Source organism: Amphiprion ocellaris, chromosome 14, assembly GCF_022539595.1.
Source record: "Amphiprion ocellaris isolate individual 3 ecotype Okinawa chromosome 14, ASM2253959v1, whole genome shotgun sequence".
NCBI lineage: Eukaryota > Metazoa > Chordata > Actinopteri > Pomacentridae > Amphiprion > Amphiprion ocellaris.
The window spans coordinates 7,417,507-7,435,619 of NC_072779.1; the positions used below are offsets into that span (position 1 = coordinate 7,417,507).

General features: G+C 41.9%; 1 protein-coding gene across 1 annotated transcript in view; it reads left to right on the top strand.

Annotated features, from left to right (window-relative positions):
- Positions 1–451: 451 nt before the first annotated feature.
- The window catches only part of kctd16b (potassium channel tetramerization domain containing 16b), a 90,784-nt gene continuing 73,122 nt past the window's right edge, over positions 452–18,113 (top strand). Inside the window, exon 1 of the mRNA XM_023279121.3 lies at positions 452–2,182. Within this exon, the coding sequence (XP_023134889.1) occupies positions 1,348–2,182 (835 nt within the window). The 5' untranslated portion in view covers positions 452–1,347. The remainder of the gene's footprint in view (positions 2,183–18,113) is intronic.

Here is an 18,113-nt window from a genome sequence, read left to right on the forward strand (position 1 = left end):
TAATACATCACGGAAACATAAACACGCTTTGTGTTGATGCATTCACAGTAAATGCAATGCAAATTCAAGCAGTGGATCAAACTTCAGCATTTTAGTTATTAGAATAGTAGCATAGAGAGGGAGCCTGTGGGCGGCTCTAAAATCCTAGAAGTTCATTTTCAAATGGCACCGCGGAGCTCTTTAACACCAAGTTTCCACATTTGCATGCAGTTTGGGGAATTCCATACATTATATACGTTGGTATACTAAAGTGTGATGCGTGTTAATAGAGGAGCAAAAGATTTTTGCTCGGTGCAAAGACGATCTTTGCTTATTTTCTTGCATTTTTACGCACAAGCCTGTCCGTGCGCACGTGTGTGGGAGAGAACGAGGGAGCCAGGAAGACACCACCCAACTCTGTAGGGGAGGGGAGGCGGTGCGAGAGTGTGCAGGGGAGGGTGAGGAGAGGAGGAGAGGAGGAAAGGGGGAGGTTGAGATGCTCGTTTCAACACCGCGGACAGCTCCCGATAAAAGCAGCCAGCAGCACGGGTCGGTCCTCTCTGCTGCTTTGGAGACGAAAAAAAGAGGGGAAGAAACTGAAAAAAGAAACCTAAACTGAGATTTTAGCACCTCCGGAGGACAGCAAATATTTCCCAAGGAGGGAGGTTAGTTTGGAATCAGCCCGGACCAGGCGACATGTCTGTGGTGACAAGCTCCAGACAAAAATCATTCGAGGACTGTGTGCAATCTCTGCGAAGTTTATCACCCCTGAAAGACATTTCTTCGCCTCTTTCAGTGCGTCTCCACAGCTTCTGAAGATCTTTTAGGGAAGTTAAAGAGAAAACAAATATCGTGTTGGACTAAAAAAAAAAGTTTTTCTTTTTTTTCCGAATTTGTGTGGAGAAGGATTTATGTTTGTTGGATTATTGAGGCACAAAAAAAGCAGGCTTCTGTTTTCACTCAGGCTTGTTTCTGCGTCCACCACTTCCCCGCGTAATGCTCTTTTTTCCCGAGAGCGATGGGAGTCCTGCAGTCACTAATGTGAGCCTTTGATGCGCCCGGATACGTCTTCTCTTCCCTCTACACTGATATTTTTTCTTTCCAAGTTACCCATCTCTGGCTTTTTTTTCCCTTTTAGCTTCACATCTACAGAGGAACACACCGGACTGCCATCCCACCCTCCTCATTTTCCACATCTGCTACAGACTGGTAGGTGGCCATGGATGAATGAAAAATGATTATTCAGATTGCCGTGAGATGAAGTTGGAGGCCCTGTGTCAGAACAATACAGGACACAGCTCGGGCAACTTTTGATTCTTTTTTTTTTTTTTTGGTAAGACTTCGATCGAGGTGTGTTTGTAGCTGTTCATGACGGAAACGATGGCGCTGAGTGGAAACTGTAGGACTAACCCCAAAGAGCAGGCTTCAGTTCAGAACAGTTTCCCAGATGTTGTTGAATTAAACGTAGGGGGGCAGGTGTATTACACGCGTCACTCAACTTTGGTGAGTACCCCGAATTCTCTACTTGGCAAGCTGTTCGCCAGAAAAGACGCATCCAATGACTTGGCCAGAGACCCCAAAGGTCGTTATTTCATCGACAGAGATGGCTTTTTATTCCGGTATGTGTTGGACTACCTGCGTGACAAGCAAGTTGTCCTTCCGGATCACTTCCCGGAGAAAGGAAGGCTCAGGAAAGAGGCGGAGTACTTCCAGCTGCCCGACTTAGTGAAGCTCCTGACCCCCGAGGACATCAAGCACAGCCCGGATGATTACTTCCACAGCGATTACGAAGACGGCTCCCAGGGCAGCGACCACCGGCAGTGCCCGCCACCCTCTTTGGTCCCCGCGGATAGAAAGAGCGGCTTCATCACGGTGGGGTACCGGGGGTCGTGCACCATGGGCCGAGAGAGCCAGAGCGACGCCAAGTTCAGGAGGGTACCTCGGATACTAATATGCGGCAGGGTGGCTCTTGCCAAAGAAGTGTTCCAGGAGACTCTGAATGAGAGCCGGGACCCGGACAGGACCCCGGACCGGTACACCTCCCGGTTTTACCTGAAGTTCAAGCACCTGGAGAGGGCGTTTGACATGCTGTCGGAGTGTGGTTTCCAAATGGTGGCCTGCAACTCATCAGTGACTGCCTCGTTTGTCAACCAGCACACGGAGGACAAGATCTGGTCCAGCTACACAGAATACGTTTTCTACCGTAAGTCACACATATTTATTTATTTAATTTTTTTTGTTGTTGTTTGTTTTGCGGGTGGTGGTCCTAGAAGGTCAAAATTCATGCGCAATTCCGCACACAAGGCTTTGCATGTGCTCATGTTGTTTTGTGACCTGCAGGTAGCCTGACCTGCATCTCCTTGGTTAAAATGCAAGCACAGCAAAGAATTAAACTTACAAGCTCAGTTGGAGTCTGAAGTTTTGACAACTGTGTGGAACAAAACCAATTAGAGCTCACCTCTCATAACTGGGGTTAAGCACAGGTGTTGTTATCTCTCGCTGGAAGCACAGAACTGATAGGCTAGTTCACGTTTTCATCTCAGTTTATTGAACCCTATTACAGCATGTTGCAGCATTCAGTGCTCTCTTGCAAGCTAGTTTACACTTCATAAGATTTAACCAGATTTCAATAACTTCATTCCCATCTGAGTCATCGTCTGACCAATGATTTGCAGTGCTTTCTATTTGCTACTCCACCTCTCTTTTCCCCTTTAACCGGCCCATCCTTTCAGCTTCTTGCGTTTCCTTCTGGCTTTGCTGTTGCACTTCTTCTCCATCGTTGCTGCTCACTAAGCTGCTCTGAGTCTGGTGGCGGTAATGAAGAAGATATCATCCTGACATTTTATACCGGCTCTCGTAAGATTTTATGATGCAACAAAATGATCCATATTCTTTGATCTGACAGTGTATAATTCATCAGAAACTCCAGAGTGAGACTGGGAATGTGCTTAAGTTCTTAGTACCTGAAAAACCCACTTGTATGATGACGCTTTTCCTACATAACCCCTCAGTTTATAGAAGTGGCCATTTTTGCAGAATCTGTGACAGATTCTGAAAAGAAACTACAGATTTGACTGTTGTAACCTGCAATAATGGTGTGTGGTCACTTACTGTAGGAAAATTAAGTGCCAGACATGTTATTCTGCTTTATGAATCACAAAATTGTGTCCTGTGTGAGATAATATCCCTAAGGCTTTTAAATATAGGGTTTTTTTTTAATGCTTGTTTCTCTTTGAATGTGTCCTTTCCTTACATAACCCTCCAGATGTATTTCTGCAGCAAGTATGTCACGGTCTTCTGAATATTTTTTAAAAACCAAGAGACTCTGCTATGCTGGTAAATGAGCTACCACAGCTACTTCAGTGAAATCATTTGAACATATGAGGAAATATGTGTTAGTGGTTTTCTATGTCAAAATCCCAAAAGATTTAGTCAAGTTCTGTTACGTAAGTGAGCTACAACAATTCACAATATGCTGAGTAATACAGAAAATAAAACTGGAGAAGCTGCCAAAAGTATTGAGATCATTGGGCCAAAGCAGCTATCATGATACTAACAGCACAGAGTATGTTTGAATGCTAGTAAAAAAAACAAACAAACAAAAAAAAAACGAAAACAAAAAAAGAGCTGTGACCCTGACTTGTGTCTCTGATACCTCATAGTGTTACAATAAATGTGTGCTTTGTTGATTTTAGAATACATTTGTACTAATGTGGGCTTATAATATCCCTTTTGGTCCCATATTCTCTTATCAAACTTAAAAACAGAGCAATCATACAAAACATTATATTACTGCTATTCCATCCTCATTTCCAAGAAATTTGTAATTGTATAGCAGATCATTTTGGTACTTTTGGCTACTTTAATGGAGCAAGGGATACTGCTTTATATTCATAGGAGAATATTGTCACTTCAAGAAGGAGGACATGTTACCCAGTTCATACTACTGGCTTTGCTGTCTCATTTCAATGCCCAGTCCTCCAGATGTTTGGCAAAGTGAGAGCAGATATGAAGCCGATATGCAAACATCCTTAAAAGTTAGATGAAAATAAATCTCAGGTTTCCTTTTGTGACATTTTGGAATAATCTTTAATGCACACACATCCCTAAAATATATTTTATCTTGCTCCAAGAATTCTTTGTAATGACTGGGATGTGGTCCAGGACCCCTGGTTGGAAACCACTGAGTCGTGCGTTCGCCACCAGCTTAGGGAAAACCACTGCCAGCTTCATAAATCACAGAAGTCGCATGATCACATGGTCTCAGAGCAAACGAGAATAAAAAAACAAAAAAAAAGAACACCATGAGAACGATTTGCTGGCCTGGGTCCAGGCTAAATGAGCTCCGCATTAATGGCCTGCATGAAGCACAATGACTGGATGGCTCTTGGCTCTCGTAACCCCCAGAAGTAGCGCTAACAAGCCAGATCAAGTGGTGGTGAGGACTGCTGACACACACACACACACACACACACACACACACACACACACACACACACACACACACACACACACACACACACACACACACACACACACACACCTTGCTTATGCAATATCTGGCTGTGGACTACTTCTGTCTCTTCTTGCTTACTGACAAACAACAACTGCTTCCCGGCTTTGTTGACAAATGTTGGGCATGTTCGAGGCGGCACACTCCAAAGCGAGGGCACAAACGGTGGCAAGATGTGCCGGGCCTGCAGAGCCTTTAAGAACACACACTCACACGGAGGCAAGAGCGTGCACACAAATGCGGGGTAATCAGGCATAATCACAGAGGCGCACATGGACACACACCGAGACACATTGCACACAGGTAGGGATGGTGAGCATGCAAGCACACCGAGAATCATGCAGGGGGTTTGTTTAACGCTGCAGTCACCCAGTGGACTAAATGCAGCCACTGACAGTCTCTTGTTTATCTGCCTGTCACATTTTTTAGGTTTTTTGGGAGCACGCTCATCCTCCCCTCCCCATCCCCTGCTCTTCCTCGTCTTCTCGCTCTCTTTCTCTCTTCTCCTTTCATGTCTTCTCATTTTGTTCTAGTCAATCAAACCTGGCTTTTTCCTCTCGTCTCTTGGTTCCCGCCTTCCATCTCCCCGGCTTCATTTTTGCTCGGTGCGCCGCAGGGGCAAGGAGCATTGTGGCGGCACCAGTTGCCTTTCCATGCCTCGCTGCACCGTCACGCCTCCTGTCTTGCTTCTTATTCATATCTCTGTCTGTCTGTCCGTCTCCATGATTGTTTTATTTACCTTCATCTTCAGCTGTCTCTCACCACATTCCGTGTGCCTCTTTCTGCTCATGAATCTCTGTGTTCTACCCTCTGTTGGTGGTACTGGAGGTTGGAAGGTGGCAAATGACTGTACGTCTCTCATTGTGTTTGGATTTTGTCAACTTCTTGACAAGATAACTAAAAGTATCCACATTCTTTTGTATCATCTTGGCCTGAGGCTGTTTTTTTATGTTTCAGACAAAAGTGGGCTTTTAACGTTTTGCTGTCAGTTGAGGAATTTTTTTTTTCCTGTTTCACAGCAATATCCCTGTGCACTAAGCAAGTTCCTCAGAGAAAAGATTATCGTAGCTTGGTGTGAACTCTTAACCTTGCTGACCGTCTTTGAATTGTAACTACCGTCCAGTTCTTCCCAATTTCACTGCCTGACCTTACTAATGCCCATGTGGCTGCGTGAGTGCAAATCCCTGCAGCCATATTGTTAAAAATCTTTGCAGAAAAGTGGAGGCACCACATTAATGCCATTTGTTTTTTGTAATAGGATGTACAAGAACTGCATACCAGTATATTGTCCAGTATCTTTGGCTGTGTAATGCATCTGACTGGCTCATTAACATTAGCACTAGTAGTTGAGAGTTATATGCTGTTGGCCCTCACACTGGTTGTTTTTCTATAGTACTGTAGTGGATAGTTAGGAGGCTAATATGACCGAGACCTAGTTGCTTGTTTTGGTCAACTGAGAATCTTTGGAGAATTCTGGCTCTGCAGAGAAAGAGAGGCCACTGTGTCAGAGCAAGCTAAATTTGGGAACTAATTGACCTGCTTAGATGATTCACTTTAACATTTAGCATGAACAAATCTGTCTGCACACCACAGCAAGCTCATTTTCAGGCAGGTATTATTATTTATTTAGCAACACTAATGTGTCAATGGGGCCTTCATAATGGAGATGTAAAAAAAAAAAAAAAAAAAAAAGCAAAATGCATGCAAATTGTTCCTTTCTAATATATTTGGATGAACAAAAATCGAACACATTTTTGAGAGAATTATTATTAGGGGTGATATTCGTCTGTGGAAAAAGCAAGCAACTTTCAGGAGCTAGTATTACCCCATTTAGCAACAATAACCTCTTATAAGTGTTTTGCATATTAAGTCTCACATCAGCTTGTTGAAATTTTTGACCACTATTCCATGACAAATTACTTCACTTGATGTAGAATTCAGAGCGGAATCAATAACTGCAAACTGCACCAGTCCCTGAGGCAGTGGAACTATCCCAAAGCATTATATTAACACCACTGCATTCACAGTTGGTATGTAGTTATTCTCCTGAAAAGTCTTCTTTGCAGCCTCTACCAAACTGTTACTATGGCCAAACTATTCTCTCTTTGATTTGATTTTCCAGAGCAGATCATCAAAAAAGGGTGGACTTTGCCAATACGTTTATTGGCAAACAAGTTTTGCTTTAATGTTCTTTGTAGATAGCTATGTTTTTCTCCTGACATGCTTCTCATACGAGTCAAATTTCTGGAATTGCTTTTAGACACCTGTAATTTGAAACCAAAAGTTTCAAGAGTTTCCTGCAGAATCAGTAATGAAAATTTGGAGTCTTGGAGAGTATTTGTTCTTATAGTGAACTGATTTATTTCAAATAATTTGAAAATCATTGTTAATTCTTGACACATGTATTCACATCCCCTTTTTTTCTTAAAGCAACACTAACATCAGACACCTCAGCAGCAAAGAGAACAGCAGACTCAAGATGTCAAAGGTTAAACAGGACAAGTTTTAGGAAGTGGCACATAATGTGTAACCCCTGATTGCAGTCTAAATGGATTTAAAGATATGACAAATGCAGGCCTGGAGTTACTCTTCCCATGTTCCTGATCTGCTGTATTTATTTTTTATGACTCTAACAGGCACTACAACAGCAGTTGTAAAGGTAACTCACTCACTGGTCCTAATTTGACTGACATAGGTTCACCAGCTTCCACTTACAAGCTCAATTTTTATTTCTGCCTGAGGCCTGAACCTGATTTATCTCTTTCAATCCTCTTTTTGCTTGCTATCTGATGGCCGGGATTCTCTACTCCTCTGACTGTACCTGTCAGTCTCCTCTCTAGTTGTGGCTATTCAAATTCTGGATGCCCTCTGAAGCCCTGGAAGGCAAAATGTATTTACCAATTTGTTGCATGGCTGGATTGATTGATAATTAATCATCTCTGCTGACAGTTGCTTTAGCGAATTCATTGTAGAGCCTGACAGAAGTGACCACAACAGAACCATCAAACAACATACAACATACAATACTGTGTGGTAAAAATGGGAAAGTTTGCTTTCAAAATAGGAAATTACTACTTTTTGACTTAGGATAGATTTCACCTAGGAAGGAAGAAAGGAAGGAAGGATATATATATATATATATGTATATGTATATATATATATACACACACATACATACATACAGCAGAACATGGAACATGCCAGGGTGAACCATGTGTCATTATAAATGGCCACTTTCATAGGACCATGTAAGCTTGTGTGTGACACACTGTGCCATTAGCGTGTTACACACAGCTGAGTAACTCCTTGTGCGGCAAATGTGTTTTGGCAGGTGGCAGCGGTTATGGTGTGTGCTTGTGTGTTTCTGTGTGTGGGTGTGGGTGCGCTTTAATGCATGAGCCATGTTGCAAAACCTGAGGCATTTGCACACCCGTTGAGCCAGTAGCTAAACACACCTGCACTCCATCGACCCCCCCCCCCAACGCACACACTTGCATACAGTACATCCAGTGACAGTCACGGACACCCGTCAGCATATGAAGCTACATCCTGCTCGTCCAGAGATCTTCTCCCAGATCAGTCAGTGACGACATTAGCAGCAGCGGCCCCATGCTGCAGGCCTGTAGGAAGTGATTAGCCGAGGAGCAGACAGGCCATGACAGCTCTGAGGAGAGTCTTGATAGGGACAGCTGCTACCCTGGCCACGGCTCCACGGGGGAGTCCACCACCACACACCTCAACTCTGCATTATTATGACTGAGACGGAACATAAGCGGAAAGGAAGCAGGTGGAAGACTCTGTTTGATGTATGAAAGAGGAGACAAATACTGCTATTCTTCTCTACTGGGGCTGCTGCTGATGCTCTGATGCTTCTGCTTTGTCAGCCACTACTGCCATCATAGAACTGTTACTGCTGCAGCTATTAGACACTGACCGTTCATCAGCCTGACCGATTATTGAATCCAATATTCAGTATTTTATAAATTTACGGTAGGGTTAATTCTTTTAACAGAAAAATTAATCTAAAAACAAGCTACTTTGGCTTTGCAGATAGATCTTTCTGTCTGTAGTCACTACTCTGTGGTATTGAAGAATGTCCCGCCCACAGCATCTGATTGGTCACATGTCATGAGGCTCTTTTTGGGCAGCTTTTTCCTCTTCTTCCGCTACCTGTGTGTCAATGTTTTAAAATTCATTCTACTACATGAAAAAAAACAACCTCCAGGCTAGAGACTTTCCACACTGAAAATTTAAATTTTTGCAAAGAATTTGGATTGCGCAATAGTCAGCCAATTTTTTTTTTCTGTGAGTTGTCGATTTTAATGATGGTCCTTGTCTCCCTATACATGCAAAACTTCCATCACAACAATTCCACCTGAAGCCACATCCTTGACTTTGCTCCACCCACAACATCTCTGACTGGTTTAAAGAAATACAAACTACAGCTAGACACTAGAGCTTTATTTATACCTGTAGTGGAATGATACTGAAGTGCAGCCAGACTATTATGCACGACACAATGGGCTGGCAAAGTGAGACTTATCAAGAATAAATATCGAAAGGTTCTCTTTTAATTAAGTATTTTTACTGGAAATGAATGTAGCGTTCCAAATATAGGTCACTGATTACGTACAAGCATCGGCTAAATTTGAAAAAAACACCAATTATATCAGTCAAACCCCAACAACTATCATACTAGTGGCTGTAGTTGCAACTTGCATTCAGTAATCCAAATACTGCTATATTCAATACTGCCTCAACCATTAGATTACTACAAGTAATCATACAATAACATTAACTGTACTATAATATCAGTGGTTGCAGTGCTGTTACTAAAAGTACAATTGCTGTTAATAGTCTTTTTTATTGTAGTTTTCAATACAAACTATAAAAGCGCTTTGGAAAGGAATACAACAACTGTGCCAAACAAATTTATATAAGAAAGCAGGGACAGAACCATAAACGTGGCACCATTAAAAATATGTATACATATAGTTGCTTCACATCACTGACTTTTCACAATGATATTTGCTTTGCAGAGTTCTTACAGCGAGATAAAACTGGCATGAGCCTTCCTTTTTTTCCCATAAGAGTTGAAGCTGCTGCATTTTGTACAAGCTCTAGGCAAGGAAGAGACTTTTGACTGAGGCAAGAATACAGAGAGAGATGTGAAGGCAGAGATGACCCTTTCCCTTCCTCACCAAAAATGAAATTAAAAAAAAAGCTGTTTTCTTTACTGGGAATATTTCTCAGTTCGAGGAAACAAACCTAACTACATTCTGGTTTGTCAACAAAAAAAAAAACGGCTGACTAATTTAAAGCAGCAAAATTCGACATAATCTGTGGATGAAAGCGATTGAAGAAGAGAGTGATTGAAAGTGAAGATCTGAATGCAGTGGACGGCAAACGGAAAATAAACTCAAATTTCACTTTTGAAATAGAGGTTTGTCACCTTTTCAGAATGATAGACAATATGTTACGATATACAGTATGTAAAAGTATGCACCCCGGTCCTGAAACAGTACATTTGTTTGCATTTATTTTGCTGCTTTTTAATCGATTTGGACTTCACAGTGGGAGGTGCAAGTGGGGTCATCTGAAAGGAAAGGGAGGACAGCATCGACGAAAAAAGTAGATAAAGGGCAAGTGGGTCACGCAAAAAGAAGATAGACTTTCTTGTTTGTCTAGCCTCCCCTTGACCTTCTCCCCTGGGAGCTTAGTGTAGCTACGTAGTGTAGATTCCCATAATCCCCATCCCCTGGAGGATGTGGGCAACTACAGAGCTCTTAGAGAAAGAGAGAAAGAAAAGAAACTGAACACCGGAGCATCAACAACAAGCTAAGTCCTCTGCGACTCCCTCCTCTCCTCGCCGTCTATCAGTCCATTTTCTCTTCCTCTGCGACTCTTGACACTCTATTCTCTCTGCGGTGGGAGGCGCAGTAGTTGATATAATGCTGATGCTCTTCCCCTGTTGTGTTGGAGTAAGTGCTCTGTGGTGCGACGAGGTGTGGAGCGTTGCCATAATGACAGAAACTGCAGCTGGAGAGCCTCTTCACTCGCTCAACCCACCGGCTGGCTGCTGCAATGCATCAACGCGTTAATAGGCCCTCTATGCGCGAGTCCAGATTGGCTGGAAAACACAATGTAAAGGATGCACAGAATTCCTATCGCACCTGTAATTGCAGCAAATAATCATACCGACGTCTGTTTCCACTGTGCCCGTGCATGTCACAGTTCAGATTAAAGTCAGACTAAAGCTCTTCAAACAGTGGGTCTGATGCAAAAAAAAAAAAAAATTAATACATCTATTTTTGGAAATTTAAATGATAGCATTCCTATTTGCTCCTATTTGACAGGTTCTCTCAAAGTAATACAAAGTGAGCATTCACAGCCTTTTAATTACAATAGCTTTGGTAAACAAGACATTTATGGCAGAAATGGCATCGGGAGCCCTCAAGTTGCTTTGATTTTTCATTTTAAAGCGGATGAAAAGTTCACCAGACGCCATCCTGACACAAACAAGGAATGACTGTAACTGTTTCTGATTGTGTTTATATAGCTGAAAGAAACAGCCGTTGCAATATTACATCATCGCCCATGCATGTCAATCTCTCTTAAATTTGAAGGGGTGATGCACTTTCTTTGAACGCCGGCATCTGAGGAATTATTTAAACTAATCCCTGGTGTTCACTTGTGCAGCCCTCGCTGTGAGGGGTTTTAAGTCATGTCAAAACATGGTCAGAATAGGTTTGTTTCTGTTGCACCAATATTACTCTGTGGTTTTCTAACCCCCCGTCGACCTAATAGTCACAGATCAATCACTGCCTCTTTGAGCTACGTTTTGTCCCTATGGTTTTTAATTTCTATGAGTATGCCACTTAGTGACTACATGCCTTTCCATTACCGATCCATTAAAGTCTAACTCAGCACAAAGCTAAAAGCAGAAAATTTTAAATGAGCAACACTTCTGACCTACACAGTTTGGTGTAATCAGACATTTGCCCTGTTGCACCTGTAAACATGCCCCAGAAGGGATGTCATGGTGTACCTGCCACAACCTCCAGTGCATGCTGATTTCACTGTAGAGCACTGTCAGTACTAAACCATTGGGGATTCCCAAAAAACAGATTGCCAGTTGTTGTTAAACTACTTTTTGAAAACAACACCGTCTCCACAAAATTACATGCCTACACAACTAAACTGCTTTCTCAATTAAATTTAGAAGGGATTTTGTTTTGAAATAAATGCAATTTATGATCAGTGATGTAACCTGAAAGGCTGCCAGTTTGAAAGTCCAATTATAGGTGAAAGATCATCAGTCTCAGTCTTAAATTTGGTTTTCTGACACACTGGCTTTCTAGTTGGGTTTAGGCACCAGAACTATGTCCCCAAGTTTACGAAAATATCATGCTTTCTAAGACACTTTTACATTAGAAGCTTGTTTAAGGTCCTGCACTAAAATCACTTGATTAAGGTTACGCAAAATACCATGGTTTGAGTTAAAATGCAACCCTGTCACAACATATTTGAAGCTTGTCCTCCATTGTCTAGGTTACCAGGGTTACAATTCCCACCTCATCTAATACATGATTGGTTGGCTGAAAAGGACCGACAAATAAACAAAAACAATGGCAAAAATGCATTGTTCAGAAATGTATATATAATACATTACTAACAAATATAATCAGGCAGAATATGTATATGTCTCAGTTGAGAATGCAGTTTAGTTGTAAAGGAATATGACTTTAGGAGACTGGGTCTGCTTTCGATCTTCTCCTTTTTAGACAGAGGTCAAAAAGCAGGTTCACAAACAGCCCATTTTTACCAGCTTGGTAGCCTAAACCCATGTTTGCTCATCGCCGCATTGCATTTGTTCTCGCTATACTAACCCGCTGTTTAATTCTAGTTTCTTGACAGCTGAGACAACAAAATATGTAAATTTGAACATGGCATAAAGTATCATGACAGGCCGACACAGACACAGAATAGATATTTACACAAGTGATGGCAGGGATTTTTGACAACTGGTGCGCTCAGCTCCTCATTTTACTGCTAACCGCATTCATCTCCTTCAGTCTCAAAATGTGCGACTGATGAAACAGTCGGTCAATATTCAGACATTACTGCTTAAACTTCATGAGAAAACGTCACAGTTTGAACATGTTGTGGAATCATTTCTTCTTTCCCTGCGCCTCATTAGAATCACACATTACCGCTCACACAGCAGTAGTGCACAGCTTGATTCAGCATACGGTCATACAGCTGTAATTTTCGTTCCACGGTGCTTTATATCTTCCTAGGGCGGAATGTCAGTGGCATTTCATTTAGAAGTGGCAATGAAGTCTTTATGTCCATTAAGACAGCTAGAGGCACAAATGTAGTAACTCCGGAGGAAATTAACTCCAGCTGCAGAAATTACAAAGATAACTTGTGATTCAAGCTTAACGTGCCCTGATTTTTCATATAAGAGCAATATCATGGTTGGTTAAAGGACACAGAGCATGTCGTTTCAAATTTGTTTCCTCTATTGATGGAGGAAAAGATGCAAAGTCGTGAAAAAAGTCTTCATGTATTAGAAAGAAAACAGTGTGACAAGGGATTGATCTTAGGTTGTCATAGTTACATTACACCTGAGACTGATTATTATTCATACCAGGTGAATTTCCAGAAAACTTCCAGCATAATGTGGTAAAACAGCTAAACGTTTTTCAGCAGACAGTACCTAAAGTTATGCCACTGCAGAGGATTATTCCAAACTCCAACACTGTGTCTCATTAGTAATCCCTCTGTGTCATTTCAGAGCACTCAGCTGCTTGCTAGAGCATACTGTCACCACCATTTCATTCCTAAGTAGCCGTGAAGCTCCCTGTCCATTAAAGCGCACACATATCGCATACTGCTCACCATGCATGCACACATGACTTCCCCGCCCCCACACGTGGAGGTTCACTTATATAAACAACTCACCGATGACAAATGGCTCTCATTAGAGGGAAGATTATAAATCAGATTGCTCACTTAAGCACACTTACTATGTCAACAGATATCTGCAATCTCCTCGCTGCTGTGTCCTGTCCCCTCTGCCTATTAATGTAAGGCATGCAGGACGGGTTTTGTTTAACCTTCTGGACACAAGACAGAGTAATACACACCAAGTGTACAAAATACCAGACGTGCCGTGCTATTACTTAGCTGCACCTCAAGCCACCTTGTGTTCCTAAAATTTCTGCTTTAATCTATTTCGTTTACTTTCATCTGAAGCTCCCTTTTAAGACTGAAGGGGATTTACAGGGCAAATATATCAAAACGAGATCAGAGTTGTCACCTGAACCCGTGAGTTCAGCTCTCTTCGTTCCCTAGAAAGCACAACTTGGAAACGGTGCGGATGAATGCACATTCTTACATTGGCTGTAGCTTGTGGCCTGCCCCGTGTGTGCAGGACTGAGGTTTAACAAGATGGAAAATAAACCAAAATTTTTTATTGTTTTTTTTTTTTTCAAAATTTGATACCCCTGACAGCTTGTCTCTTTAAGCAAAACTAACACAGAATCCTTCCAAATAAAATCAAACACTACTCATGTAGCCTGCTGGGTTTATGATGGATACAAGTGGGTAAGAGCAGCCCAAAACTGTTGTAGATTTGACACTGCTGTGTTCATTCACATTTTTACATCTATAATGGCTAATTCAAAATGCTTCCAAACATTGATTTTTTTTCTTTTTCTTTTTTTTTTTTTTTTTTTACATGGTTTGCTAGCTTTCTCCATTCAGTGCTAACAAAGAAAACAATAGCCTGTTGATTGATGGGTAACCAGGCATATAGTGAATTTTGAGGAACAGTGTATTTTGGGAAAGTCTTGTGCTTAAATGCTTTACATTTAATACATTTACAGATTACAAAGTGAATATCTACTTTTACCTGACATTTGAGCATCTGTTTGAATTCCCACATCTTGCAAATGCAATGTGTAATGCTACACCAGGAGATGTACTACTTGAATAAACTGGAAAAATAACCTGTGGTTATGATTCAGACCTGCACCTCTCACATAAAGGCCTTTCACACCATGACAATACGAATCCAAAACTATCAGTTAATTTTCTGAACGCAATTTATTTAACAGACCTGAGAAAAAGTATTACACATAAGAGTTAAAAAACAAAGTTAAAAAAACACTGAGAGACTACTTATTGGGTTTTTGTTTATGAATTTGCTAGAATTTTATCAAATAAAGAAGGAAACATCAGTGTCAGACTGATTGTGGCTTTGCTTGCTCAAAAACCCGCTTGATTTGAAAAGGTTGCGCTTATCTGTACTTTCCATCTCATAGCAATGATGATTTATCAAAAAAAAAATGAGAGCCTCTGCTATCATTCCATCTGAGCCCACGCTCCTGTTTACTATTCACACTGTAATGAATTATTGAGTGTTGCTCACAGAGGACTGCGCAGTCTGTGTGAGCCCCAAAGAGGTCCTGGCTGTTTGTTTTGAAAAGTAATGGGTTGCTACCTGGGGTCGTACATGCACATACTACCTGTATAATGGCCTCCTAACCACACAAGCTGGTATTAGCCGTGTGTAGAAAATGATTGGCCTGCTGTGAGCCTGTGTGATTAGAGTCTGCAGACAGGAGGGCTGTTGGTAAATTGGTTTTGCAGGACAACGGCAAGCACATCAGGGTGAAAACAATGGATGGCACATATGCACAAATGCACACACGTAGACACTCGCGCACATCATACAGATAAGATCAGACAGCAGTCTAGCCTGGAGACACATTGTTTACTGCAAGATTAACCTGGCCAAAGCTTTGGAGGGATTAGTAAGCAGTGTGTGTCTCCAAAAGTCAACACAACCGATGGATCGGCACAAACCAACAGCTTCATCTGCAAACCTACAGTATGTTTGCACCATAGCATAGAACGAAGGTCCCCGTCAGATCTCTGGAGTGTAGTGAGGCTCATTTGTACATGAACACACTCGTGTGTGCTGGGACGAGAAACAAGCAAATGGAGCAAGACAGTTATCTACATCCATCACCTCAAAAACTCATTTAGCCAATTAAAACTGTTACAGGCTGACATTTCAGTGGTGCAATGATCCCCTTTAATCATTAAATTCTCTCGTTCATGCACGCACGCACACACACTGCATTTTTAAGCTGGTAAAATTGCAGGATCAGGGCAATAATGTAGTTGTCTCGTAATATAATGACGTGTCCTCGTTGAAGAGCAAATCTCATTCATCTTGATTAGGTCTTTGTGTGCGTTGCATGTTCTCCGAGTGTGTGTCAGCATGTGCGTGTGTGTGTGTGTGTGTGTGTGTGTGAGGTGGAACAGAGGACGCTGGCCTTTCCAGAGCTCACTTGCCTGTTTTCATGCAACACCCAATAACAAATGTCACTCTCAGACGTCACTCACTTCTCAGAACAGCTCTTCTTTTCTTTTCACCTCACCCAGTCCCACTTTTCTTTCACGCTTGAACACACTTTTAGCTGTGCTTTGTTACTTTTTCAGCAAAGAGGCTGCACAGTTGGAGAGATGTGCCAGATTGTGCAGACAAACGAACCCCGAGAAACGGCTCAAAAACAGACAAAAGTCAAGGAAAAATATGCATATTGAGTTTCTCGACTAATGAGCCAAAACTGAAGGTTCAGGCGAAACATTCAGGGTGTATTTGTGGAAGACGGTTTGCTGCGGAACTGAAGCTCTTTTTAAGTTTTTTGGCTCATAGTTTGTACCTCCTCAAGGGCATTAGGAGGGGATTTGCCTTGTTTGGTTTTTGATTTGCAGCTCCTTTTACTGATCAGGTGGTTTGTATTCTTGCTGTAACAGTTTCAGCATCATAATGCTGTGCTATTAGATACAGCACATGGGCCTTCTGGGTATTTGTCCATAAAGTATCCAGCATACAGCATGTAAAATAATAAGACAAACCAAAATGGTATATAATGCTCTATGATAGAGAACATTTGAAAGAGGATTTAGAAGGTAGAATAACAAATAGGACGTTAGCAGTAACCAAACATAGACACACAAACATACACGATGCACAGATAACTTTCTAGTGATGCTATCAGTGTACGTCTTCGTCTGCTTGCATTGTGAAGGCATCAGTGTTTATCATTTCTAAAGCTCACAAATGGCTTCGCAAAAACACCAATAGATGCTTAGATTTGGCTCACTGGCAACACAGATATGTTTTGGATTGAAATCTACAAGTGGGCGTCAAGTATGCATGCCACAAGCATATTTTCCCTGTTTTTTTTGTTTTTCTTCTTGGGTCTCACCTTACTGTTTCGTATCCGCTGTTGCTTTAAGCATTTGATTCTCAGCCAGTCGTGCAGATCAGATTTATTTATTTATTTTTGTTTTTTTTACAGTTTTCTCAGGAGCATTTAAAGCATCAAGGTGCTGTGCAGAGAGCACAGCCTTGTGTCTTCCGTAAACAATCTCTGGCTGGTGTTTCACTGTTTGCAAACACCACACCTGGAGTGCACAGACTGGTATACCTGCCAGAGCTGGAACTGTCGGCATTTTTATTGCTGTTTTTCTCCCGCTGCACTTACTGCTCCGAGCTTTTGTCGCACTCCTTGCTCTTATTAACCCTCCTCTATCCATCTCTTTCCTTCCCTGTACATCCCCCACTGACAGCTGAAGTGGAGTGTTTGGTAGGTGCTGATTTCACTTCTCCAGGCCTTTTCTGACTGCCCCTTACCTCTCTCTCTCTCTCTCTCTCTCTCTCTCTCTCTCTCTCTCAAGAGCTGGGTTTAGCTGTGATTTGATGCTCTGAGGGGTTGCTGCCACTGCTTCCCATGCTCTGTCTTTATCTTCGCTTCTCTTTGTCTCTCCAAGCGCCTGAGGAAGGAAAATCAGCAGCAGCCCAAACAACAGTCCTGCCGGTCCTTTTCATTCTGTTCTGTTGTTTTATGTGCTGCTCCTCTCCCACTCTCTCACACACTATTGGCTTAGTCTTTCTTTCTTGTTTCATCACTAGACCCTCACATCTCCTCCAGTGGTTACTACTACTACTACTGCTGAAGAAAGAGAAGGAGAAACTCACAGTAAGCAAGAGAAATGGAAATTGTTACTTTCAGCACACAAGATGCACTTCTTAGCAAGTTGCTGCTCTTAAAATGTATTTCATGTATTCCCCATAAATCCTTGGCCTAACTGACCAAACATTTCGGTCTACCAAGAGACGGTAACATAAACATCTAAAGGTCAGCAGAAAAAGGATGAGAGGGACCGGGAGTCGCTTGTAAGTGATGCTGTGTTCCATTTAGGCGTATTTCTGCTCTCACTCTGGAAGCATTGCTATCCAAGTGTGAAAAGAGATGCCGAGGAAAAAGGTCAGATTTTGAACAAATTATTTTTATGTGTGATCTTTGCTTATTTGCACACTAAGGCACCTTCCACTGCAGTATGAATGCACCAGTTGCAGTTTTTGTACTGGATTAAGTTATTTGGGAGGAGAGAAATCTGACCTTTGGATCTGGTGACCCCAGTGTGATTTCTGTTCCTACTGGAAAAACTGGGACATAAGAGTCATTTAAAAAAGCAAAAGGCTGTGTATTTCTTTCTACATCGTCCCACCGGTGAAGTTCCTGCTACAGAAAGT